Genomic DNA, 26,483 nt, shown 5'->3' on the forward strand with positions numbered 1-26,483 from the left:
TCTCCAGAAGGTATTCAGTTTGTTTAAAAGAGAAACAGATCAAACAGATATGATTCCATGCATATCACCTTGATTTGTTCTTGAAAACAGCAAAGTATTGCAATTAATAGAATGAAACATTAACACTAAATGTTCTTATTTACCTGGCCTATTACCCATGATCTATAGAAAAGGAGTGCCCACTGTTTCAATTATTGGCCTCCCATGGTAGAAAACCATGTTGTGCTTGGGAAATCACCAGAGCCTGAAATTGTGCTCTGACATGGCAGCTACCACAAACATGTGGCTGGCTATTCAATGCTTGAAATTTGGCTGGCACACATTTCAATTTGGTATGTGCTGTGGGTTTTTTAAAACAGAAATAAAATGTAAAGAATTGGAAAGAAAGTAAGCTCTCAATTTTACAGTGATTGCTATTTGGTTAAGTGAAAAACAATTTTAATTATATATTCTTTTCATACAAAAACTTTGTGTCAAATTAGTTAAAGTCAAAGACCTGGATCTGAGGACATACCTCCCCATTAAACCTGGTCTTGGCAAGTTTGCATCAAAGGAAATTTGTTACATTATATTTTTACTCAATTGTGTTTACTTTATAAATTCTATTTGGTATTTATTTATTTATTTATTTATTTATTTATTTATTTATTTATTTTCGAGGCAGCTTTTGGAGCCTGTCCTGGAACTAGCTCTTGTAGATCAGGCTGGTCTCGAACTCACAGAGATCCGCCTGCCTCTGCCTCCCAAGTGCTGGGATTAAAGGCGTGCGCCACCACCGCCCAGCTATTTGGTTTTATTTTTAAATTAATATTACAACAACTGCCAGGTGGTGGTGCATGCTTTTATTCCAGCACTCAGGAGGCAGATGAATCTGAGTTTGAGGCCAGCCTGGTCTTTAGAATGAGTTCAAGTATAGCAAGGGCTAGACAGATAAACTCTATCTTTAAAAACAAAAAGTAAACAAAAAACAAAAAAACTGCAATAAATGAAGTAAATGGGGGGTGACATATGGATGTGTCATACATAATTTCTTTAGTCATACATCCTAATAGAAAGAAATATTTCTTAATTATCTTAGGGGCAACTAATTGTTACTTCAGGAAGTAAAAATAGTGTGATGTCACAGAGACAACACAATCTTTTAAAATAATACCTACATTTTTGAAGAAAGATGAAAACTCCTGACTACAAATAAGGGATTATTTATCTATCCACTAAGTCTTCAGCAACTATAAAACTAGAATCTATTATTAGCTAGTAAAGATTTCAAAGAAAGAATATGGAGAACTGTAATGACTGACTTGACTGTCTATATAACTTTAAAATCTGTAGTAATTTGTTAATATCATCCAAGAAAAAAATTCGTTTTACAGAGATGAGAATTTAAAGTAAACTTAAGGTAGTACCTAAGTAGGTAGAGTTGTCAATCAACTGACTGAGTTTCTAGACAGTAATAAAAAAGGATTAGTAAATTCCCAAAAAAGTTTAAAGTGACCATCATTGAACAAACCTCTCCAGGTCATAAACATACTAAAGCAGACAAAATAATAACCATAAACACAGTCATGTAATATCTGCCACCTTCAACACAAACCATATGGCTCTCTCAAAGAAAGCAGCAAGAAAAAGGAGGGCCATTCTGCTATCATCAAGCTTGTTACCCAAAAATACACCATCAACATTCACAAGTCCAAACAGAGTGAGTTTCAAGAAATAGGCCCTTTGGACGCTTACGAAAGAAAAGAAAAAGAAAAAGAAAAAAATCTGGAAATTTGTCTGAAGGAGATGGAAACTCCAGATGTAAGTATTAACAAGTCCAAAAAAGCTGCCTGAGCAAAAAGAATAAGAAACATCCCATACTGTTTCCATGTACATTTGTCCAGAAAATTTAGTAAGATGAAGCCTCAAAAAACAAGCTCTATACTTAGCTAACTTTTGTCTCTATTACCATGTTCAAACAGTCAATGTGGGTGAAAACTGCTGAGTATCACATAAATTCATAAAATTAAAAATTAAGGGGGAGCTATGAAAACAGATGTTCAAAAGTAACCTATCAGATAAAGAAGTCTCAAAATATAAGCAACTACATAATACAAAAAAATATTTATAGACCTCATCTAAACCCCCCAAACCAAGACTCTGTTATAATGGGCATGACTGTACTTTCAGCACCAATCAGGAGGCAGAAGGCTGATGACTTCTAGGAAAGCTTGTGCAGATCAAGATTCTATCTCAGAGACAGAGACTTAGAAAGCATCTAAATCATAAATATCAGAGTCAGTAGCCACATATTTTAAATTACCTAACACAGGGTGGTAAGAATCTCAAAACTGCATGACTCTAAGTACTTAACCCAGGTGTACAGATGAACACAACATAACAGGGGCTATGGTAGTACCCAAAGTAAACACAATATGTTTTATCTCTCGGCTATAAGTTAATAAATTTTAAAATATGTTTTCAGTTTCCTCATAAAGAGAATTCTCCTACTTCAGAAGGAAACTGGGAATGCTGATGAGCAATATAAAACTAAGTTCTTTCATGAAACATCACACAAAAAAATTAGTTGAGAAATTCGTACCATATTTTAAAAACTGTCAATTTATAAACAACCCAAATATTTGCCAACAAGTGATTCATTAAAAACAAAAAAAAAAGGGAAATAAAGGAGTATGCAAGTATGTGTGTCTCTATCTAAAAGCAACTACACTGAGTCAATAAGGCCACCTCCTCCCAAAGAATACAAATTATTTAAATAAAAGCATTCCTACAAACTTATAAAACATGAACAGTAATCAATAATGAGAAAAGCAAGACTACATGGAGAAAGCCAGAGAAAATGTACATAACCAAGAAAGAATTTCCAAGGAGTACCAGGAATTTTTTTCCAAGTTTTAAAAAAAGGGAGGCTCATTATAATGAAAATGACAATGGCTTCATAGTAGAATTCTATTAAATTAAAGATTTTTGAAAACATGTACTTTCAGCCAGGTGGTGGTGGTGGCACAAACCTTTAATCCTAGCATTCAGGGAGCAGAGGTAGGCAGGCAGATCTGAGTTTGAGACCAGCCTGGTATACAAACTGAATTCCAAGACAACCAGGGTTACACAGAGAAACCCAAAGTTTCTACATATAAATCATACATCAAAAGTTCAATAGGCTGTTTTATAAAGGTGATGATAATAAATGAATTTGAAAAGGAGTATGATTTGTCTGCTCTCTATGCAATATTTAGAGGATATTTAAAAACAAATTAAGAAAGCACTTACTTTGCATTTCCAGCCATTGGTTGGTACTGATTTCATAACAGGTTGAAGACAAAAGGTATGATACCCTTTGTCACATGTATCACAGACCAGCATCTTGCTATCTTCTCCCGATTGCCTAAAAAATAAGCATTATCTTTAAAGGTATGCTGTCACATAAGTATGCATGAAAAGAGTCATTCTTAAAACTGCACAGACCATAAACCTCAGTGTCTCTTCTGTCTTTGTATAGAATATGAGAATGACAGCCCCTTGTGAATACACAAAAGGTCATCCTACTTAAAGCTTTCTACTGCAGTTAACTTGTCTTAGTCATTGTAGATCCCTACAGAGGAGGAGGTGTTACAGCAACAACCTTTCACCATTACTTTCTTAGAAGCACTAATACTCATCTGTCAGGGGAAGCGAGAACTGCTAGCTATGCTGTGTTGAAAGGAAGAAGGAACAGATCCTGACAGGATGATCTAGAAAGACACTGGCGCATAACCAAAGAGGAAGACTGGGTCTGATATCAGATCTGTCATTTTTATGTATGCTGCAGTTTTCTAACTATGTGACCATCAAATCAAGTTTCAGGTATAAAATGGCAGTGAAAATCATCAAAGATTACTATGAGGTTTAAATAAAGTGCTGGGTCAAAAAGCTTAGAAAGTCTATAACAGTAAATGCTAAATATTTTAAAGAAAAGAGAGCTTTAAAAAAAAAGAGTGTGGAGGAGAACACCAGGGAAACCATGAAGACCTGTCCTGCCCAGGACCTCCAATCACCTGGCCTTCTTCCGCCCTTCCCAAGCCCAAGTGTAACATGAAGGGGCCTGCTAGTTGGGGGTTTCTGTCCCACCCGATACCCCACAGCCGGCAACCTCCAAATAAAATCACACATAGGTCTCCATAAATTATAAGCTGATTGGCCCATTAGCTCGAATCTCTCACTGGCTAACTCTCACATCTTGATTAACCCATTTTTCTGATCTATGTTAGTCATGTGGCTCAGTACCTTTTTTCAGTGGGGCAGATCACATCCTGCTGCTTCGGTGGTCTGGGCAGGAGTGGGAGGAATCAGCTTCCTCCTTCCCAGAATTCTCCTGTTCTCCTTGCATCATTTTCTACTTCCTGTCTGGTTTTCCCACCTATACTTCTTGCCTGGTCAATCAGCGTTTATTTAAAACATGATTGACAGAATACAGACAGTATCCTGCACTACCCAAGCCTCTAAATAAGATGGTTTAATACTCACCACCACACACCACTCCTGCCACCGTAAATAATAATGATAATAATAATAATGTAAAATGAAGAAAAAGGGTTGGCAAGATGGCTCAATAGGTAAAGGCACTGGCTGCAAAGCCCAACCACCTGAGTCCAATCCCTGGAGCCCACATAAAGGTAAAATGAAAGAACCAACACCACTAAGCTGTCCTCTAATCTGTGTGTACGTGCACGCAAGCAAACACACACACACACACACACACGTTTTGCACATGATGCCCACTAATAATAAATGAAATTCTAGAAACTCAATGAATAAAAAAGGAAAAAATAATCATGTTATAATTATGAATTACAATTGAAAGCCTTTCTCCAAACACTTTTTTTGCACCCAAACTGGGCCCATGCTCTGCAAAATAATGTCTTGATGCTTAGTAACTCATTACTGATTCTCAGATACTAAGAATTTAAGACACAAGGAGGGGTGGGGAGACTAAAAAGGGTTCAAAGAAAAATTATAAATCAAATCTAGGGATAAGTAAACAGCAAGAAGATGTGTCACCAAGGCCTCTGGTTGTTGGTTTAACAAACTCTACAAGTTTTTGGGATATCTTCAATTATATAGATAGACTTGAGGCCATACATCCTTTAAGTTCTCACAACCCTTCTCAAGAATCTAAGTACACATACACATTGTCAAATAAATGTTAACTAATATTCTTCCTGAATTTTAGTAAAATATGAAAGCAAATGGTTTGATTGACTTCATTATTCCATGATACTGATTCTGACTGTTCTCATGAAATAACCAGGAAATCAGACTTACCCTGGCAACTCTGGGTCTTACTTTCTCCTGGTTACAAAAATGGTCTGTTTGCAAGAGTTTGTGCATCGGTGATGATGCAAGCAACATTCTCAAATTGCCATTCTAGCTACACACATGGGTTGAGAGGGAGAATTACAGAAGAGATGGGAGAAATGGCCAAACAGATTTAAAAAAAAAAATGATAACTCGAAATGCTTAATTTCTACACCATGCTTTTTTTTTTTTTTTTTGGTTTTTCGAGACAGGGTAAAACTATTCTAAACAGAAGCAACTGTCTTTCAAACGAACATCAAGATTTTATCAAAATAGTAGTCAGTAGTAATTGTCCATCCTAAAACAGAAATTCAAACATAACACTTATTTGAAGGTTCAAAGCTTCAGCTTATTTCTGCAGTTACAGCTTCATTATCCTAATAAATCTCTTCCCAACGTCTCTCAAACTAAGTTTTGTTTTTCTAATCTTTTTTTTTTGTTTTTTGTTTTGTTTTGTTTTGTTTTTTTGTTTTTGTTTTTTGAGACAGGGTTTCTCTGTGGTTTTGGAGCCTGTCCTGGAACTAGCTCTTGTAGGCCAGGCTGGTCTCGAACTCACAGAGATCCGCCTGCCTCTGCCTCCCAAGTGCTGGGATTAAAGGCGTGCGCCACCACCGCCCGGCCTGTTTTTCTAATCTTTATCTAAAAAAATAATATCATTTATTAACAAACTGTAAGCATGGTAAGTTCCATTTAGACATATTTCAAAATAACATAAGCGTTAGTAAATGTCTAGTAGTATGGGGCATGGTGAAATTAGTGTGACTATCGCTTGTAATATAAATAATTTTTATCATATTTCATAAACCTTTAATATTTAACAAGGTCTCACTGAAACTCAATACAAACCCTTGAGCTGAAATTAGAAACTTACTTGCAGTTCTGGCACACTTTGCACTCAGGACACTGCCAACCCGCACGTTTTAATGGAGTAACAGCTATATCCAGGCACATCCCATGGTAGTGCTGACCACACGTAGTACAAAAGAATTGATCTAAGAGATCTCCTGGGCTGTCACACACTGCACAGTTTGCATCTTCCTTTGCTATAATTAACAGCAAAACAATGAAATTGTTGTGTTATGAGTAAATAGTTTTCTTAACAGTTTAAAAATCACTTGAAGGGAATTTACATAGAAATCTGACATTTGAAGCTACCCAAATATACCAAGTCAGAATAAGGTTTCACTTAAAACACTGTAGTGTATTTAATATAAATTTAACCATATGAAATTAAATCATGTAACTTTGCAACTATTTCTGCTTATATCTACTTGAGACCATATGCAGTTCTTATTTAATTTTATACTTTTAATACCAATGGCAATGCTGGTCATTTGGTTGACATTCAGTACATGTATTAGAAAGAACCAAGGGGCCGGAGGATTGGGGAATCAACAGAGACATTAAAATAAATATTTTATTCATATTAAATACTTGAAAACTTAAAACCAAATAATACAAAATTAGGATGTTAATATCAATTAGATCAATGTTTCTTAATTAAAAAGAGACTACTCCAATCCACATTTAAAAAGGATTAAAAGAGAGCTAACAGTTCATTTACTATTTAAAAAAGACAAAAAATAAATGTATGAATAAATTATGCTTTTCCCAATATACAATAAAACCTAAACAAGTTACAATGTAGAAAGAGAAATAAAGTACTTTAAAAGCACACTAATAATAATGATGTGAATATGCCTTTATAACAAATTTAAGAGAGCAATGTTTTCTCTTTGTTCCATCCATCCTAATCCATTCTGGCTAAATGCACTTTCTAATCCATTCTGGCTAAATGCACTTTCTATCGTCTTTGCATGTCAAGTATCTTGAAACTGAGTAGCAATATCCTTTGCTTACATCAGAAGTCAAGAACATTGTCCTAAGAAATAAAAGAGGTATCTTGATTGAGGGAGCCATTATGGAGCTAGCAAGAAACCTGGCACTAGAAAAATTCCCAGGAATCCACAAGGATGACCCCAGCTAAGACCCAAAGCAATTGTGGACAGGGTTTCTGAACTGGTCTTGCCCTGTAATCTGATTGATGACTATCTTAAATGTCATTTTACACCTTTTTTATCCAGCAAATGATGGAAGCAGATGCAGAGATCCACAGCAAAGTGCTGGGCTGAGCTCCCAGAGTCCAATCGAAGAGAAGACAATATGAGCAAAGGAGTCAAGACCATGATGGGGATACCCACTGAAACAGCTTACGCAACCTAATGGGAGCTCACTGATTCAGGCCTAATAACAGTGGGTGAACCAGCATGGACAAAACTAGGTCCTCTGCATGTGGGTGACAGCTGTATGGCTGGGGTAGGTAGACTGTGGGGCCACTGGCAGTAAGCCCAGAATTTATCCCTAATGCTTGTATTGGCTATCTAGAACCCATTCTCTTTGCAGGATACCTTGTGCAACCTAGCTATAGCTTTGATCCTGCTTTCAAAGCAATGTGCTAGACCTTTGTTGACTCCCCATGGGAAGCCTTACCCTCTTTGAGGAATGAATGAAAGTGGGGGGAAAGGGGAAGGAAAGTGAGACTGAGGAGGGGAGGGAGTGGGAACTGGGATTGGTATGTAAAATAAGAAAATACTCCTTTTCTTCAAAGGATTAATTTTTAATTAATTAATTAAAGTTAATTTTTAACTAGTTTTTAAAAAGACATTCTCTTGCCAAGGACTATATAGTAAATAGGTTTTGTAAGCCAAACCAGTGCCTGTAATACAGACTTAAAGGTTTTTATTTACAGTTTTTTTGAAAATGTGAGCATTATTCCTAGCTTGAAGCAAATATAAAGGTCCTAAGATTTAAATAGCAGACTGCACCTGGCATAATGTCTAGCTACACAATCACTTCGTACCTGAGGTTACCAATAACCACATGAAATACAACAGCTGCTTTTTAGACTGTGCCTTGCTGACATCTAAAAAAAAATTTCCTTAGGTTCCCTTTAGAATTCTGTGGGGAACTGCATCTTTATAACCACTTTGAATACTGACTACCCTAGAATCTATCTTGACCTTTCCTTATAAACTCAACATTTCCCCCTGTAGTTGTATAAACTCCTTCAATGTTCATAAAATGCTGATACTCAAAGCTGGGCAGTGGGTGGCTCATGTCTTTGAACCCAGCACCTGTTGGGGTAGGGGGCTTAGACACAGGCATATCTATGTGAGTTCGAGGCCAGCCTGGTCCATAGAGCTAGTTCCAGGAAAGCCAGGACTACAGAGAAACCCTGCCGGAGGGAAGGGAGAGCACAATATTCTAAAAATTGCATTATCAACTCTAAACTTCATTCAAAAGCATCAAACCTTTATCAACAAGCCTTACACAACATCTCAACAGTCAGATGTTCTAAAATTACTTCTTTTTTTCTCAAAAGAATGTATAAAACCAGATATTTTAATACCATTTTGCTATTACATCTCCCTATCTCAGTACACTTTACCAGATCCCAATTATTTCCATTAAAAAACAAACGGGGGGTGAGGTGTCTCTAGGTAGCCTGGCTGTCCTTGAACTCACTCTGTTGTCCACTCAGAGATCTGTCTGCCTTTGCCTCCCAAGTGCTCAGATTAAAGGCATGAGCCAGCACTGGCCAGCTCTATTAAATTTTCTACACATTTTTCCTTTGGTTTAGCCCATAATATTTTCTTAGTACTTTAATAGTTTGTAAGTAAAATCATTCCTACTTATGGTTCTATTCTCTCTAAATCATCATCTGGATATGCAAAGCACAATTTCAAAATCCTAAGTGTAATCATGGGTTCTGCTTAAACTAAGAACCACCCAATAGGGACAGTAGGATGGCTTGGCCAGCAGAATGGCTTGCTGCTCAGATTGGCTGACCTGAACAAAATCCCTAAAACCCACATGGAAGGAGAGAGTCAACCACAATACAAGTTGTCCTTTGGCTTTCACACACAAACACCTTAGTACACGCCGGCCACACATATACATACATGCAAAATAAACAATTTAATTATTTTAAAGATCCAGTCAGTGGAGCTGGAAATGATGGCATATGGAAATGATGCTTGTAATCTCAGCACCTGAGAGGTGGGAGCAGAAGGACCAGATTTCAAGGTTGGCCTCAGCTGCATAGTGAGAGCTTGAACCATATTCTTATAAATGAGTACTGCAATTTACATATAAGCACACAGAAATCTCAATACGTCTTTTTTCGCCTAAAAGGAAAGTTGGAATTTAACTGAATGTTCCTTTTCCCTGTATGTTTGAAAAAAATTTGTTAAAACATTAACTGTAACACAACAGAATAAAGCCTTCAAGGATGAAGCATAAACTTTTCTACTTTGTATCTCCAATAACCCAGAACAAATCAAGGTCTTATTTAAATGTATTTTAAGTTAAGTTGAAGGCTTACTTTATTTTTCTTTTAAGATTTATTTATAATGTATACAGTGCTCCTCCTGCACGAACACCTACATGCCAGAAGAGGGCACAAGATCTCATGATTGATTGTTGTGAGCCACCATGTGGTTGCTAGGAATTGAACTCAGGACCTCTGAAAGAGCAGGTAGTACTCTTACCTGCAGAGCCATGTCTCCAGGTCTTGAACGCTTACTTTTCAGAACACTTTTAAAAGGATCTTAATTGCCTTTTAAAATAAATGATTAAGTCCTGCATGGTGATGCATGCCTTTAATCCCAGCACTGACAGAGGCAGAAACAGGCAGGTCTCTGTGAGTTCCAGGACAGCCTGGACTGTTACAGAGAGAAACCTTGTCTCAAACTAGATGAATAAATAAGTGATTAATTTAAAAATAGATGTGTACTGATAAAAATAAGTGATTAATTTAAAAATAAAAGTGTAGTAATAGTTTCATTTAATACAGGATGTTATTTTTCTTAATATTAAGAAAAAGTGCTAGTACCCATAAAAACTATGCACTTTTAAAAATGATTCTTCTATTTTTTTAGAAATTGGGAAGCAAGTGGTATTCAGATATTCATTTTACCTTTATATTAGTTTTCCAGAAACACTAACATGCTTCATCAGTAAAACTGCCTAGCATTTGCTGCTCTACCACTTTAACTTGCCATAGTAGGAACTGTTGTTGGTGGTTGGAGATGCACACTAAATATAAAATACATATAAGTCCAAATTCATAGTAAGAAAAAAAAAAACAAGTATCAAGAACTTTTTGCACTAAGTCTTTGTTGAAATATTAGTATTTTAAATAAGATTAATTAAAATATTAAAATTGCAAATATTTTTCATTTCTTCAAATATGCTCCCAAATATATTAAAATTATTTATATTGCTCACATTTCATTTCTATCACCAACATAATTATAACCCACATTTACTCTGTAACTACACTAGATATCATTTATGAAGGAAATGCTATTTATTTTGTTTATTTTGTGCTATTTGCTCAGTAACACCTACATGACAATCTTGTCAAAGAAACACATCAATGTGAAGTAAAAGATAGGAGTAATAAAAAACACTATGAAAAGGAATGAAAGCAGTCAAAGAGCAAGCACATGTAGCAACACCAAACAATCCTTCTGAGGGCATGTGTAAGATTTATGTTGCTGGTGATGCATCAGAAGCGCATGGGGTTAGAGAGATGGTTCAGTGGTTAAGAGCCTTGCCTGCTCTTTCAGACGACCCAGGTTCAGTTCCAACACCCATATGGCTCACAACCATCTATAACTCCAGTTCCAGATAATCCATCATCTTCTGGCCGTAACAGAAACTGCATGCACCTCATGTTGCACAGACAGACATACATGCAGGCAAAACACCACACATAAAATAAAAATAAAATCTTTCTTAAAAATTTTTTTAATATTAGATTTTTTTCTTTTTTTTAAGGTTTATTGATCTATTATGTATATAGTGTTCTGCCTGCATGTATCCCTGCAGGTCAGAAGAGGGCACCAGACCTCACTGAGCATGGTTGCTGTTTCTTGAACACAGGAACCTCTGAAAAAGCATCCAGTGCTCTTAACCTCTGAGCCATCTCTCCAGTTCCTAAAAAAATTTTTAAAGAAAAAAGTACATATATTCACACAATATGGGTAAGTCAGCAAGCTACAGAGCCATTAAAAAATGAAGCAATAATCTAACCACTAAATGAAACATTTCTTTAAATGTTGGAAAACCAAAAAGGATTGACTGAAAGGCAAAAACAAAAGATAATTCTTAAGAGAGGGCAAAAAACAAACAAACAAACAAAATTTAAAGGAATCATTAAGGCCAGGCAGTGGTGGTGCACACCTTTAATCCCAGCAATTGGGAGGCAGAGGCAGGTGGATCTCTGTGAGTTCGAGGTCAGCCTGGTCTACAAGAATCAAATCCAGGTAAATCTGGCTTTGAAGATCACACTTTTTACTATTTGGTAATCGGTACTTCTACCTAAGCAAATTTTAATAATCATTTATGAAAGTAAAGAATACCAGAAGATAAGCACAAAAGTAGGAAAAGAGAAGACACATTAGACATAGATGCTGAATGAAGTAGGGGTAACAAAATTCTCACAGCAGGACAATAACAGACAGAAAAGCCATCTCTGGTGGCCAATTTCTGAGCTCCAGCTTACTTTTGCTTTTGGCTAAGATCAGGTGTAGTCCCTTACCTATAGTTATAAACCAAGGAGAGCAAGAGGTAGGACAAACATGCTGAGCTTTGCTCTTTAATAAATTGCTCCAACTGGAAGGTAAAGGGACCCTACGAAAGGTCAATAAGAACTGCTTAAGAGATGGCTCAGTGGATAAGGGCACTGATTGCCAGATCTGACAAACTGCTGATATGTACGCAGAAAGTCCAGCCAACACAACAAAGCAATGATAAAGAGCAACAAGTCAAGCTGCTTCACAGGGGAAAAAAACTTCAAGATAAAGTCAGCAAAGCTTACTAATTCTAACAACACTGAGACAAATACTATTTGCCACTTTCTTGACTGGCAGGACACTGCTTTGTGGTCTGCTTATCAAACAATCCCATGAAGAAAAGTTAAATTATGGATCCCTTCCAATATACTGAAAAGGTCAGAAAACACAGAATTTAGGGTTGTATCCACTATACACATGTGAAAGCCAGGAATGGCTACCGTGCACAGCTGCAGCTTGTGATGAAGGTAGAGTTAGGGCAATGGACACAACAGAAGTGCAGGCAGCTCCCTACTGATAAGCCTGTCTAGACAAGCTGTGAGTTCTTGATTCAGTGAGAAACTCTCTCAAAAGATGAAGATCAATAGTAGAAGGCAACCGCATTAACCTCAGGAATCTACTATGCAAATGCACCTCCACCTCCACCCACATACATGTGTGCAGATGTGACAGGTGATCTGAAAGATGAACGTTTATAGTTTATTGTTAAAAATCTTCCGAAAATAAAATTTACTTTATTGGGCACTGGTTTCATACTACTGGCTTAAAGATAAGGAAAGAAAGACAAAAATATCTGCAGAGTATGTTTATACTGCTGGGCTGGTACTGTGAAGCAATTTTTCACTATTTCCACTATAGCATGCAATGTCCACTTACCTTTTCCTCTTAGTATGGAGTAAAATCCTAAAATAATACTATGAATCTGATTAAGTGCTCACATTTTCTTCCTTGTATTAATTTTTGGAATGGTCAAATTTTTGACTTACATACAGAAAGTGCGTATGGGGGGGTGTCACCCTCATCATTTCTTTCATACTGCTCCAAGCTATATTTCCTGTGCCAAATTTTCTTACTAAACTTTTCATATATAGAGAGAATGCTGTTTGGTTTCTATACTCCAAGACCTTGGACTAGCATGAAAAAAAAAAAAGACCAGTTATGTAAAGATATAAATACTAAGGTAGATGTATGTGTCAGACAGACCACTCTCTGCTTTAATAATCTATACTCTTACGACATGTTAAAGATACTGTGTATTCAGCATGTCTTCTATAGTAGTTTAAAATTTTTATATAAGAATTTAAAATATATGAAAACTTAGAATTTCAGAAAAAATTATTTTTTGGAATTAATACTAATAAAATTACTGGTTACAGATTTCCCTCAAAAACCTACAGTGAGCCAGGTATAGTGCACAAGCCTACAATCCCAGCATTCGGGAGGCAGAGGCAAGTGTATCTATGATTTCCAGGCTAGTCAGAGCTACATAGTGAGACAGGGGCGGGATATGGGATGGGGAGGGGCACGGGACATAATATCCAACAGCAAAGATTGGTCAGACCATTAGGATTATATCTCATCTTTCAAATATTAATTTCTTCCTTCTTGAGAATTTTATATTACCTTTTAATACAAGTAAAGTAACTCTCCAAATACACATGTGATATTTTAAGTAAATACCTATGAATTTACAACTGCATGGGTAGTACACTTACATCTTTCAGGAGCTTGGTCAATGTGTTCTGGACAGAGAAGAAAGAAGTGGCTAAAGTCCTGAAAGGTGCCCGCCCCTGCAGCACACGGGTAATGGTACATCTGGGTACATTTCTCTTCACAGCATTTGATAGTGGCTCCAAGATGTTTGCAAAATGCACATCGCTGGAAAGAGAAAAAGGAGAGAAATCACCTTAAAAAAAAACTGTGAAGAAGGGTAAAAAGGAATAAAGAAATAGCTGTACCTTACTATTAGGTAAACAACTGAAATGTATAAAAACAAAGGGCCAATTTAAAATGCTAATCATCTCAGAAACCCAGTTCATTCATATTCAACCAACTCATTAGACAATTAGTATTTCAATTTACCTTCTCAAAAACATTAAGCTAGAATGGTTTTTGTTGTTGTTATCACATTGGGAGAAGAAAACAGGTTTATGGAATGATGAATGTACACTGCTGGGATAGTTTTTGTCTGGATGCACAAAGCTCTGAGGTTGAAGCCAGCAAGGCTACAAGAGATCTTGTATATATGTCTGTATGGGGTAGAAGTTGGGGAAAATGGCTCAGTGGTTAAAGGAACTTGTTGCTCTTGAAATTAATCAAAGTGCAACTCTCAGCACCGCGTGATAGCCTCAGTTACAAGGGACCTAATAGGCACATATGTGGTGCACATAAATGCATTCAGGAAAAACAGTCACACACAAAAAAGTAAAATAAATGAATCTTTTTACAAAAAAAAAAAGGTTACTATAATATCAGTTTTTAAATCCCACAAAAGAGACTATAAATATTTAGAATTCTTTAAAAAAAAAAAAAAAGCTAACCATGGTGGCAAACTTTTATATCAGGAGGGCAAACAAAGGCAAGCGAAACTCTGTGAGTAGAGAACCAGATGAGTTTACACAGCAAGTTGCAAGATAGCCAGTGTGTCTGGTGTCTGTATGTCCATGAATGAAAGAAACTAGTAAATTGTAAAATAATGAAGAGCCCCTATATGATTTAAACACATAAAAAAATTTCATACCCAGGCATGTATATAAAATACCTATAAAATAACATTCAGAGAGCTGAGGTAAGAATATGAAGAACTAAAACACAGCTCGTACTATATAATGAGGCTATCTCAGTAACCTGGTGGGGGTGGGAAGACAGTAGTGATAATGATGACAATTAAAAAAAGAACTTACAAACTTAACTACAGCACTTAGTATAGTTCTAGTTCTATACAAAAGCTGGGAAATACCTAGCTATATTTATTTTCCTTTCCATTTCAATCTCTTACAGTGGTTAAAAAAAAGCAAACAAAACAACAAAGCAACAACTAAATACAGAAGAAGTCACCCCAAATTATCTCATATTTTACTTGTTCGGTTTCCACTGTGAAGATTTACAGCTCCTACTCCATAGATTATTAAAGCAGAGAGCGGTCTGTCTGGCACATACATCTACCTTAGTATTTATATCTTTACATAACTATTTTTTTCAAGCTAGTCCTGGACTGTACGGACCAAAAAGCATTCTCTCTATATATGAAACCAGGAATTCTCCCTGGAATGGTGGCACATGGCTTTAATCCAAGAACTTGAAAGGCAGAGGCAGGTGGATCTCTATGAGTTCAAGGCCAGCCTGGTCTACAGAAATCCAGAACAGCAAAGACAGACCTTGTCTCTGTCTCTCTCTCTCACACACACACACATACACACAATGCTTTGACACAGAAAGGCCTAATGAACACATGTTCATCCTTATATACCAAACATACTTCATTTTGGTAAATGTGTTCCTAAATGAGGCTCATAAAAAGCCTAGCTAAAACAACTAAACCTTCATTTAACTAACAGAGGAAAGCGGACTCTTCAAATATTATTGCATGCCCCACATACTAATGCATTCGATCTATATTCTGCTAATCAGAATAACAGATTTTTTTTTTTATTTTGATTTTCGAGACAGGGTTTCTCCGTAGCTTTTTGGTTCCTGTCCTGGAACTAGCTCTTGTAGACCAGGTTGGCCTCGAACTCACAGATATGCACCTGCATCTGCCTCCCAAGTGCTGGGATTAAAGGCGTGCGCCACCACCGCCCGGCCAGATTAATTTCAATATTTATATATATCTAGTATTATCATATACTATTGAATATTTTTTCACTATCATCAATCCACTACAGTAAATACCGTCTGTCTTCTATGCAATTTTAAATCAACTCCAGAAACCACTGAACATTACTAATTAACCTGTCACACTTTAATTTCATGCAATATCCATAAGAATAGTAACTATAAATTGCCATTCTATTTTTTACTTAGAAGTATTACTTTGTGAAAGACAGAAAACAAAAAAATAAAGTCTCATTTCTCTTTATTGATATAGATTACAGTAACCAACTGTTTCTAAATGAAATGTATTTTTATAATAAAACTTTCCAAGGAACCTAGCTTTCTTTGGAATATTAACAGAACCAGGATTATCCATGAGAATCTACTCAGTCTAAATGTCACACAGAAAGACCAAGAAATGTTAAGCTAAGAAAATGCAATTAATGTGCAGGGAAAAAATTATAATAACTCACTGGAATAATAAAAATATTTTCTGGCAGATTGGTAAAATCTAGGATCCCTTATTTTGATACAATATGACAAGCTGTGCAAAAAACCTTTTGCATAAAAATAATTTTGGCAAATAAATGAGTTATAGTGTAAGTGCATCATAAGACAAAATGTATTTTAAACTGATCCTTTCCCCCAAAGTATGTCATTTTAGAAACGCCAATATATTATTTTAATTATATCTTCGATTAAAAAAAAGCTTACCTGACATTAGATACTCTGATATGAAAAGTACTAGAACTTATCCAGTAAAATAATTTATATTATAAAGGTATCAAGAAAAAGAGAAACATGAACCTGCACTTAAATGAACCTTTCAAGCCCTTCTGCTAGAATCACGTAGTTAATTAAAGAACATCTGACATTGAATGAAAATGTGACATACAAATGGTAGATATCTTTCTAAACCATAAAACTTAGCTGTAAAACTACAAAAAAAAAGGCAAAGAATGACTTTTTCACATGTAATTTCTCTATTGCCAGCACTCATAAACCATACCCATGCATGACAGCACATATCCATAACCCCAGCACTCAGGAGGATGAAGCTATGAATTTAAGACTAGCATGGGTTACAATACACAGTGAGTCCAAGGCCAGCCTGGGTTAGAAAAATATGAATTTTAATTTCTCCTTTTCTATTTTGCATAATCATTAAAGAGAGCAAAGAAGAGATAGATAAGCAAAAGTAATGTGTAATAATGTAGTATTAATATAAAAAGCTTTTAAGGGTCAGTGAAAGTCTCTATTAGTAATAGTATAAATAAATCTTCAATTATAAAAAGCTCTTCCAAAACTTAAACTCAATTGAAATGACATCCAAAAAGAAATCTACAGCACAAACCAAAACAGAACCAACAATAATATTTCAAAGAGGAAGATCACAGTTTTGAGGTTTGAGCCCAAGCTGGGAGAGAGTAAGTTAGACAGGGTAGAGGAGAGAAAAACTAAAGACAATTATGTGGAAATCTGACCCAGAAGGTCAATAAAAGGCCGAAAAGAACACTAGAAAGAAAAATTTGAGTCGTAATCAAATAAATTATTCTAGTTGAAATTTTATGATACCTAAATAAGCATTAATATTTAAGCATAATTCCAACTAAATAGACAAGAGACCTAAATAAAACATGGTCTTTGTCATTTTCACAGATCTTTGTATTCCTATAAAAAAGCTCCCCAGCTTAATCTCTGTCACAGTTGTTCTCTGAACTTCCTAAAGATCAGCTTCAGACTAAAACAGCCCATGTCGAGGAACAGCAAAATTTTAAGATCGAAGACAAGTGGGAATTTTAGAGAACACACACATACACACACAAAACAGAAGAAAAGATCATTTCCAGGTAATAATATCAAGCAATAGCAATACTGGATAAAAAGGAGGAAAATAAGTTATCTATAAAAGATCACCTGCAGGCTTAGGATACAGTTCAGTGGTACACCTACTGCCTAGCATGTTAAAGCTATAGCCTAATCCCCAGTATGACACTTTAAAAAATTATTTGGAAGTAAAAATTTGTAATGTCTATTGAGAAACATTCAAGTTCAATAAACTTTGCTACTAAAAGGCAGTAACTTTTCCAAAGATGTATAATTCATATACTCATATACACTTTATGTACAAACATAACATTTATATGTCTGTAATGTAAGTGATGTGCACCAACACAAGCACCAACGGGCACACATGTTAGGCACACTGGCAGTTACAATTCAAGAAACAAACAGAAGAATTCAAACTAAAAGTCTAAGTATAGGTAAAAGGTAACAGTGAATATCAGCATAACTTTATAAAGTATAAATGTAAAATAAAATGTTATTAAAGTTTATGAATGTAAAAAGTATCTTCAGCTACAAAACAGAAACCTGATTGGAAATAAGTACATAAAATGAGACTTTAATATAACCGTCAAAAAAGAGATTAAGTAGACATGAAATAAAGAACTTCATAACAATCAAGTTTGATTCAATACTCAAACACACAGACACAAAATCTACTCCAGATGTACATAAAATTCTCAAAGTATTCATTACATATATGAACATAAATAAGTGCCTATATACAAAAGAGCATATATTTTCTAGGCCATATTTAATAAAAAATAAGTATGCTGTCAGATAATGCTCTTGAATCCTCTAAAGATTTGTCACTCGTATTAGTTTAATAAGACACTGATTGGCCAGTAGCCAGGCAAGAAGTATAGGCAGAGAAACCAGACTGGGAGAATTCTGGGAAGAGGAAAGGCGGAGATGCAGTAACCAGCCAGCCATAGAAAAAGAAAGATAAAAATGCCTTACTGAGAAAAGTGCCAAGCCATATGGCTAAAGATAGATAAAAATTATGGGTTAATTTGAGTTGTAAGAGGTAAGTTAGTAATAAGCCTGTGCAATAGGTCCAACAGTTTATAATTAATATAAGCCTCTGGGCATTTATTTGGGACTGAATGGCTGTGGGACTGAAACTTCAGTCTATATAAGTTATGTCCTGTGACCTACAACAAAAACTAGAAGCTCACAATGTAAAGATAAACCCCAAAATCCACTATTGAAAGCTTTAAAATCTCCTTTTACATAACAGTGGAGCTTTTGGGGGGTTTTCCCCTCTCAAATCAAAGGACTGTTAAAATGACTCTTCAGACTATCAAGTCTGATGTCCTGAGTTCAATCTCTGGAACCCACATGGTAGAAGGAGCAAATCAACTCCTGCAAGTTGTCCTGTGCTCTCATACTTATGTACATATGTATTCATATTCTCTCTCTCTCTCTCTCTCAAAAACAAAAACCAAAACAATAAAAAAAAAAAAGGAAAAACATTCTTTGACATGTAGCAAGCATGGTACTACAAAACCTTAACCCTGAAGAAAAAAACTGAAACTAAATCTTAAAATCAAAGAAGATAGGCCAGGCAATGATGGCACATGCCTTTAATTTAATCCCAACACTCAAGCAGAAGCAAGCCAATCTCTGGAGGTCTACAGAGTGAGTTCCAGGAGAGCCAGGGCTACACAGAGAAATCTTGCCTCAACAGGTAGGCAAGCAGGTAAACAAACACAAAACAGGTAAAACTTTAAGCCTGAAATTTGTTCTCTAAGAAAGAAAACACTCAATGACACTTTGTTAAAAACAAAAAACAAAAAAAAAAAAAAAACCAAAACACTAAGAGTTGAAACTGAAATGCTTCAAATGAAAGACAACCTATCTAATCATTTTCTTTGTGAGCTGGCATGAAGTAAGATTTATGTCGATGATGGTAATTAATTTGTACACTGCTAAATATATATCTCTAATTGAAGTATAACTTGTGTGTGTGGGGGGGGGGGTATTGGACTGGAGAGGTGGTTCTTTGTCTAAGAGCACTGGTATGGCTGCTCTTACAAAAGATCCAAATTCAATTCCCAACATCCATATGGCCCCTAATAACACCCATTTAACTCTTGAATAAATGTTAACTTGAATAAGAATAGTCCCCATAGGCTCATACTTTTGAATGTGGTTCCTACTTAGGTTTCAAAGGACCGTATCAGGCCCAGTTTCACTCTCTCTGCATTCTACCTTTGTATCAGGAAGTAAGTTCTCAGATATTGCTCCAGCACCATGCCTTCATGCCAGCTGCCTTGTTCCCCACCATGATGGTCATGGGTTCACCCTCTGAAATTGTAAGCAAATCCCCAAATAAATGCTTTCTTTTTTAAGTTGCTTTGGTCATGGTGTCTCTGTACAGCAAAAGAACAATAACTAATATCCATAAATAAAAACATAAATAAATCTGATTATGTAGAAAATTTTATCATCCCTTTGTATGATAAAAATCACACTCTCAGAGAAAATCAAATGTCAACAAATAATCATTCTTAAATTACAAATGTTAAAGAATATAATAACAATTTATAGTTTATAAACATAAACATAATTTAAATTTAAATAATGACTCTATCAAAGTTCTTAATTTAATGGAGGCAAATATATGGTAAACAATGCAGTGTTTAATCAACATTATTATTGCAAGCAGTTGGGCAAAACACTACACACAGAGTTTATTGTGTTTGCGTGTGTATTAGCGTGAGAATGTATAAGCAAGAAGCACATGCAGAAGTCAGAAGACAACTGTGTAGAAACAGTTCTCTCCTTCCACATTATGTGGGTTCTGAGGGTCAAACTTGAGTTGCCAGGCTTGAGTAGCATGTTCCTTTACTTGCTGAGGCACCTCACCATTTCAAAAGAGAGAATGCACACTGGACCTTCTTTTGACTTAGTCCTCAATCTGCATCAAAAGCTACTACTATATGTCAGGCACTATCAGCAACCAGAAGGTAGTCCCTATAGCACTAAGTTTCTACTGAGGGTTTATGTGCCTCCCACGCAGCAGAGGTCAGTTTCAGGACCAGTCAGCACGTGAACTGTAAATCATAGTGCCACCGATACTTTCATTGAGAGATTAGACAAAGGTCTCCTCCTCAGGCTGTTGCCTTGGGACTTCAGTTGAAAATACTCCATTACCTATCACTGTCCCTTGGGACTTAGAGAAGAACTCATTTGGCTTTGGAAGCATGAGAAAAATGTTTGTCATGCCCTGGTATCACATACATTTATCCTAAAAGAATAAGGAACTACTTGATTAATTGACCGCCTTGTTCAAACCGAGAACTGCCAGCAATCACAAGCAACAGCTGATCCTATGATCCATCCCACACTGTGCCTGCGGACAGTCCTGCCAACATATTCTGGCCCCAGAACCACAGCTACGAGCACTGAATATCCAAGTGTGACTTGTATCCAGGAAAGGACACTGCAGCAACCCACAGTGTTAGAGCTACAATTATTGTAAACAAATCCTCTACATGCTATTAGTTCAGAACCATGACAATTCTGGCACGACAGATCCAAGTATCTCTTAAGCTTAGGCTGAAGGACACCAGAAACACTTCTCTCCATATCCTGCTACACAAGGACAGCTTATGCATAAATAAGCCAATGTCACTGGAACTAGATTCAAATGGACTTGAGGACACACTCTTTTGCAAGCTCATATCTCTTGAAAATTCTTACAATTACTTTCATGGCTACTAGATTACTGAGATGCTAACATTGATTACAAGGAGAAAGGGGTGTTACACTTTTGAACTCATCTATAACCAAAGAACCTAAATCTCACCTAAACAAAAAAGCATTTTCCTGTACAAGCTATGCCTCAAAATGGGATCAACAATTATTACAACAAATGGGAGATGTGCAGACATCAAGGAGAATCAGGAGAAAGAACACTCTAGAAAATTAACTGGAAAAGAAAAAAGACATGCAAGAAATATAGTGCAATACCTCCAAAGGAATACATTAATTCTCCAGCAACAGATCTCCATGGGGAAGAAATCTATTAAATGCCTGAAGGACTCAAAACAAACACTAGAGAAACTCATAAGTAGCAAGAAAAAATAGATGCATACTACAGCAAAGTGAGAAAAGAAATTCACAACATTAGTGGAGAACTAAGTAAGAAGGAACAAAAGAAATTCTGAAATTGAGAACACTCAAATAAAAAATACAAGCCAGAGCAACCACAAAAGAAAAAAACACTAAGAAAGAATGCCTGAAATTCTGAACAAGTGTCTTGAGGAAAGTAGAAAAGGGAAAGGAAGAAAAGAAAAAAGAGGCAGGCAGGGAATGCACAAAGACTATGAGTCATAGGACTCATACTGATTGAACCATACCAATATTCATACATTTCCAACAGGAGAAAATGAACAAGGCTCCTAAACCTGTTTAGTGAAGTAAGAGTTGAAAACCCACAATCTTCAGAAAGATACGTCAGAACTTTCTAGAGTAAAGTGCCAGCTAGAGATGTTTGTGAGATTGTGACTACTCCAGTACTGTGGAACACAATCAAAAGAAGGTCAGCTTTCCTATTCTCTGAGTATCAATATGCTATTGTGTAAGGTTGAGCTAATCTGGAGGCCTGATAACAAAAAACAAATCACAGAACCTGAAGTCAGTCAACTCACTGCAGTCCCATGGTGAGAGCTGCAGGGGCAGCTGTGTAACAGGGAGAGCCAAGCTACTTTAACTCCATGTTAAAAAGATCATATACCAATATCAAGTTGGTTTCATTCCAAGGATATAAGGATGGTTCAATATAAACAAATCAGTAAAATTTAGTGAAGGAAGGAGAGGAGAAAAAACTGATTACATGAAGTACAAAAGGCCTTTGACAATGTTTAACATCCATTCATGACAAAAAAATAACTGAAGAGTCTGAGAATAGACCAGGCATACAAACAAAACAACATTACTGAATAGAGGGAAATTGAAATTTTCCTCAAAATCAGGAATGAGACAAGACTCCTTCCACTCTTCAAGCTTGAAGTCTTGGCTATGCAATAAGGAAAGAGAAAGGAAAAAGAAATACAAATAGGAAAGAAATAAAGTGATCTTTATTTCTCGATATGTGTTACACTTAAAAAACACTAAGGACTCGCCGGGCGGTGGTGGCGCACGCCTTTAATCCCAGCACTCGGGAGGCAGAGGCAGGCGGATCTCTGTGAGTTCGAGACCAGCCTGGTCTACAAGAGCTAGTTCCAGGACAGGCTCCAAAACCACAAAGAAACCCTGTCTCGAAAAACCAAAAAAAAAACAAAAACAAAAAAACAACAACAACAAAAAAACAACACTAAGGACTCAACCAGAAACTTATAAATCTGATAAAAGCACTTTCAGCATTTCATCAAAGTAACAAAAAAATGCAGTATAAAAAACAACAACAAGAAACCAAAACTGTCTTTTCGTATGTCAATGATGAAGGGGCAGAGGGAAAAACAGGACAAAAACTAAAGTTGGTCTACCTTTCAAGTTCTAAGCCAGGAGGGGCTACCTAAAAGTGAAGCCATGGGGTTGGGAGGTGGTTGATTTAACTAAGATTCATATACAGTAGCTCTTAAATAATTTGGAATAAACAAAAGATGAAGAACAGCTTCTTCAATGACAACTTGAAACACTGTAAGAAGAAACTGAAATGGTGCCAGAAAACAGAAAAAGCATCCATGTTCATGCAATTGCAGAATTCTACTGTGACATTGGCTATATCATCAAAAGTGGCCTATAAATTTAATGCAATCTGCATCAAAATTCCAGTAACATTCTTCACAGAACTAGAATAATATTGCTTTTAATTCAAGAGACAAATAATATCTTATTATCAGATAGAAACTAATGAAAGTCACCATATGACTGACTAGACCTGTGAAAAAATGTCTAAGCAAATCTTAATTGGAAACAAAAAGATAAGCCACACTCATTAGGCAGAGGCAGGAGGATTTCTTTTTTTTTTCTTTTTTTTTTTTTTTTTTTTTTTGTTTTTCGAGACAGGGTCTCTCTGTGGCTTTGGAGCCTGTCCTGGAACTAGCTCTTGTAGACCAGGCTGGTCTCGAACTCACAGAGATCCACCTACCTCTGCCTCCCAAGTGCTGGGATTAAAGACGTGCGCCACCACTGCCTGGCCAGGAGGATTTCTGAGAGCTAAAGGTCAGTCTGGGCTACAGAGCTAGTTCTAGGTCAGCTATGGCTACATAGAGAAACCCTGTTTCAAAAATAAAAAGAAAAAAATTTTTTTCCAAAATCAGAAGTTTTTAAAAAGAGAAGAAACAAAAAGACAGTAGGTGCCACCATGAAAACACACAATATATAATTCTCAATACATAATACAATATGTAAAACTCACTAGAAATGATACACACCAAAGAAAAGAAAATCAACTACTTCCATGAAAGAAAACTACTGAAAGGTAGAAAAGAATAAACAACACAAAGCACAAAACCCAAAAGCACAGAAGGAATTCTATCCTAACCAATAATAACCTTGGATGGAAATATATTAAGTTCAATCAGAAGCTTTAAACTGGCATAGATAGATTAGATTAGATAGATGGATGGATGGATGGATGGACGGACGGACGGACGGACGGACGGACGGACGGACGGATAGAAACAACAAATGAGCTCCAATAAATATGTACTATCTAAGAAACTTATTTGACTGGTAAAGAATCACATAAAATGAAAAGAAGTGTTAGACAAAGAGAGCGTGAGCAAAGAGAAAAGTTATCTGGTAAAATACATTCACTTCACATAATAAATATTTTACATCAAAAACTATAAAGAAAAAAAGGTTAGGAAAGTGCTATGGGATATTCCTTTCCATTGTGTGAAGAATATATGTAATTGTGATAGATTTAATAAAGAAGCTCACTGGCTAATAGCTGAACAGAATAGGGTTAAAGCAGGAAAGCCAGACTAGGAGAATGCTAGGAGGAAGAAAGATGGAATCTGGAGTCGCCAGTTGGACACAAAAATGAGATAGAGGCAAAAGTCACAAGTCTTGGGGCAATACATATATTAATAGAAATGAGTTAAATTGTAAGAACTAGGTAGTAACAGGTTTGAGTTATTGGCCGGACATTTATAAGACATAACTCTCCGTGATGGTTATTTGGGAGCAGGTGGTCAGGACAAGAAAACTCTGCCAACATGTGGATAACATGTTGGCTGTGCAAGCATGATGACCACAGTTTGGATCCTCAGGACCCACCTGATAACAACCTCTGGACTATACGAAAAGAATAGCATAGCATAGCATAGCACAGCACAGCACAGCACAGCATAGCATGACAGACAGATAAATGTACACACACATAAACTACAATCACATCATGTATTTTCTTAAGCAACAACAAAATATAACTAAGAAATCAACAGGAAGACTCATGGAAAACATACAAGAACATGGAATTAAACAATGGTTATAAAAGACCAATGAATAATGGAAAACATTAAAATAAAAATTAAATTACTAAAACATGAAAATTAAAACAAAATTGGGAAAGACAGAAAAGGCAGTACTAAAAGGGAGCTTTGCAGTAACACATACACACCAAAACAAACTTAAGTACTTCATGGAGCTAGAGAAATTGTACTTGGTCACGCAAAGGACCCAATTCCCAGCAATCACGTCAGGTGACTTACAAACAGCTATATATTTCCAGCTCCGGGGGATCTGGTGCCTGCACACCTATCGCTCGCTCTCTCTCTCTCTCTCTCTCTCTCTCTCTCTCTCTCTCTCTCCCTCCCTCCCTCCCTCCCTCTCTCTCTCTCTCTCTCTCTCTCTCTCTCTCTCTCTCTCTCTCTCTCTCCCTCCCTCCCTCCCACACACACACACAGAGAAAGACACGAAGTGGGATGGAGAAAGAGCTATCTCAAACAACCTAAAAATGCACCTCAAGGAGACAAAGAACAAAAAAAAAAAAAAAAAAAAAAAAAAAAATGAAAAGTAGAAATTGTTACAAAGACCAGAAAATAAGTAAATAAAAATACACATAAAACCAATGAAACAGTGGATTCATTTTAAAAACAAAAAAGCTGGGGGGAAAATAACACAGTACAGACACCTCTTCCAGAGCACACTTCATCATCCTCTTCTTGAATGGTTCTGGTGGTGGGGAACTCACTGCTTCACAGGCACTCCCCCACACACACTTGAGAGTTCTTTAGCGAGGGCATGTACAGGCCTGGGGAAGTCAGAGTGCAGACAGAGAGAAACAGAGACACAGACACGGAGACAGAGAACATGCCTCACTTTGGTGGTTACGGTGGTGTACTTGGAGGGGGAAGGGGGGAATCTGAGTTCAAGGCCAACCTGGTCTCAGATTCCAAAGAATACAGCTAGAAAGCATGTCTCAAAAACAAAACACCAAAAGTTATGATTGAAAATCAGTCAATGATATACTGAATGGAGAAGAGCAGAAAACCATTTCTTCTACACTTTGAAACAAGAAAAGGATGTCTCCTGGGCAGTGGTGGTGCATACCTTTAATCCCAGCACTCAGGAGGTGAGAGACAGGTGACTGTGAGTTCGAGGTCAGCCTGGTCTACAAAGTGAGTTCCAGCACGGCCAGGGCTACACAAAGAAAACCTGTCTCAAAAAAACCAAAATTAAAAAAAAAAGATGCCTATTTAATATGGCCAAAACTTAACAAAAGAGCAATCCAAAAAGAGAAAGAAACTAAAAAGGAAGAACTCAAATTATCTATGCATATAGATGAGATGATTTTAAATAAGAAAACCTAAACGCACCAATCAAAAATTTGTTAAAACTGGTAACTACATTCAGGAGTTTTAGTATACAAAAGAAGCGTACAGTGGTGGT

At 36.4% G+C, this 26,483-nt stretch overlaps 1 protein-coding gene across 1 annotated transcript in view; it reads right to left on the minus strand.

The window, feature by feature from the left end:
• The window catches only part of Kmt2c (lysine methyltransferase 2C), a 226,539-nt gene that overhangs the window by 111,451 nt on the left and 88,605 nt on the right, over positions 1-26,483 (minus strand). The window contains 3 exon segments of the mRNA XM_057788031.1: positions 3,271-3,385; positions 6,206-6,377; positions 13,691-13,853. Of these exon segments, the coding sequence (XP_057644014.1) occupies positions 3,271-3,385; positions 6,206-6,377; positions 13,691-13,853 (450 nt within the window).

The sequence above is a fragment of the Chionomys nivalis genome, chromosome 1, assembly GCF_950005125.1.
Source record: "Chionomys nivalis chromosome 1, mChiNiv1.1, whole genome shotgun sequence".
Lineage (NCBI taxonomy): Eukaryota > Metazoa > Chordata > Mammalia > Rodentia > Cricetidae > Chionomys > Chionomys nivalis.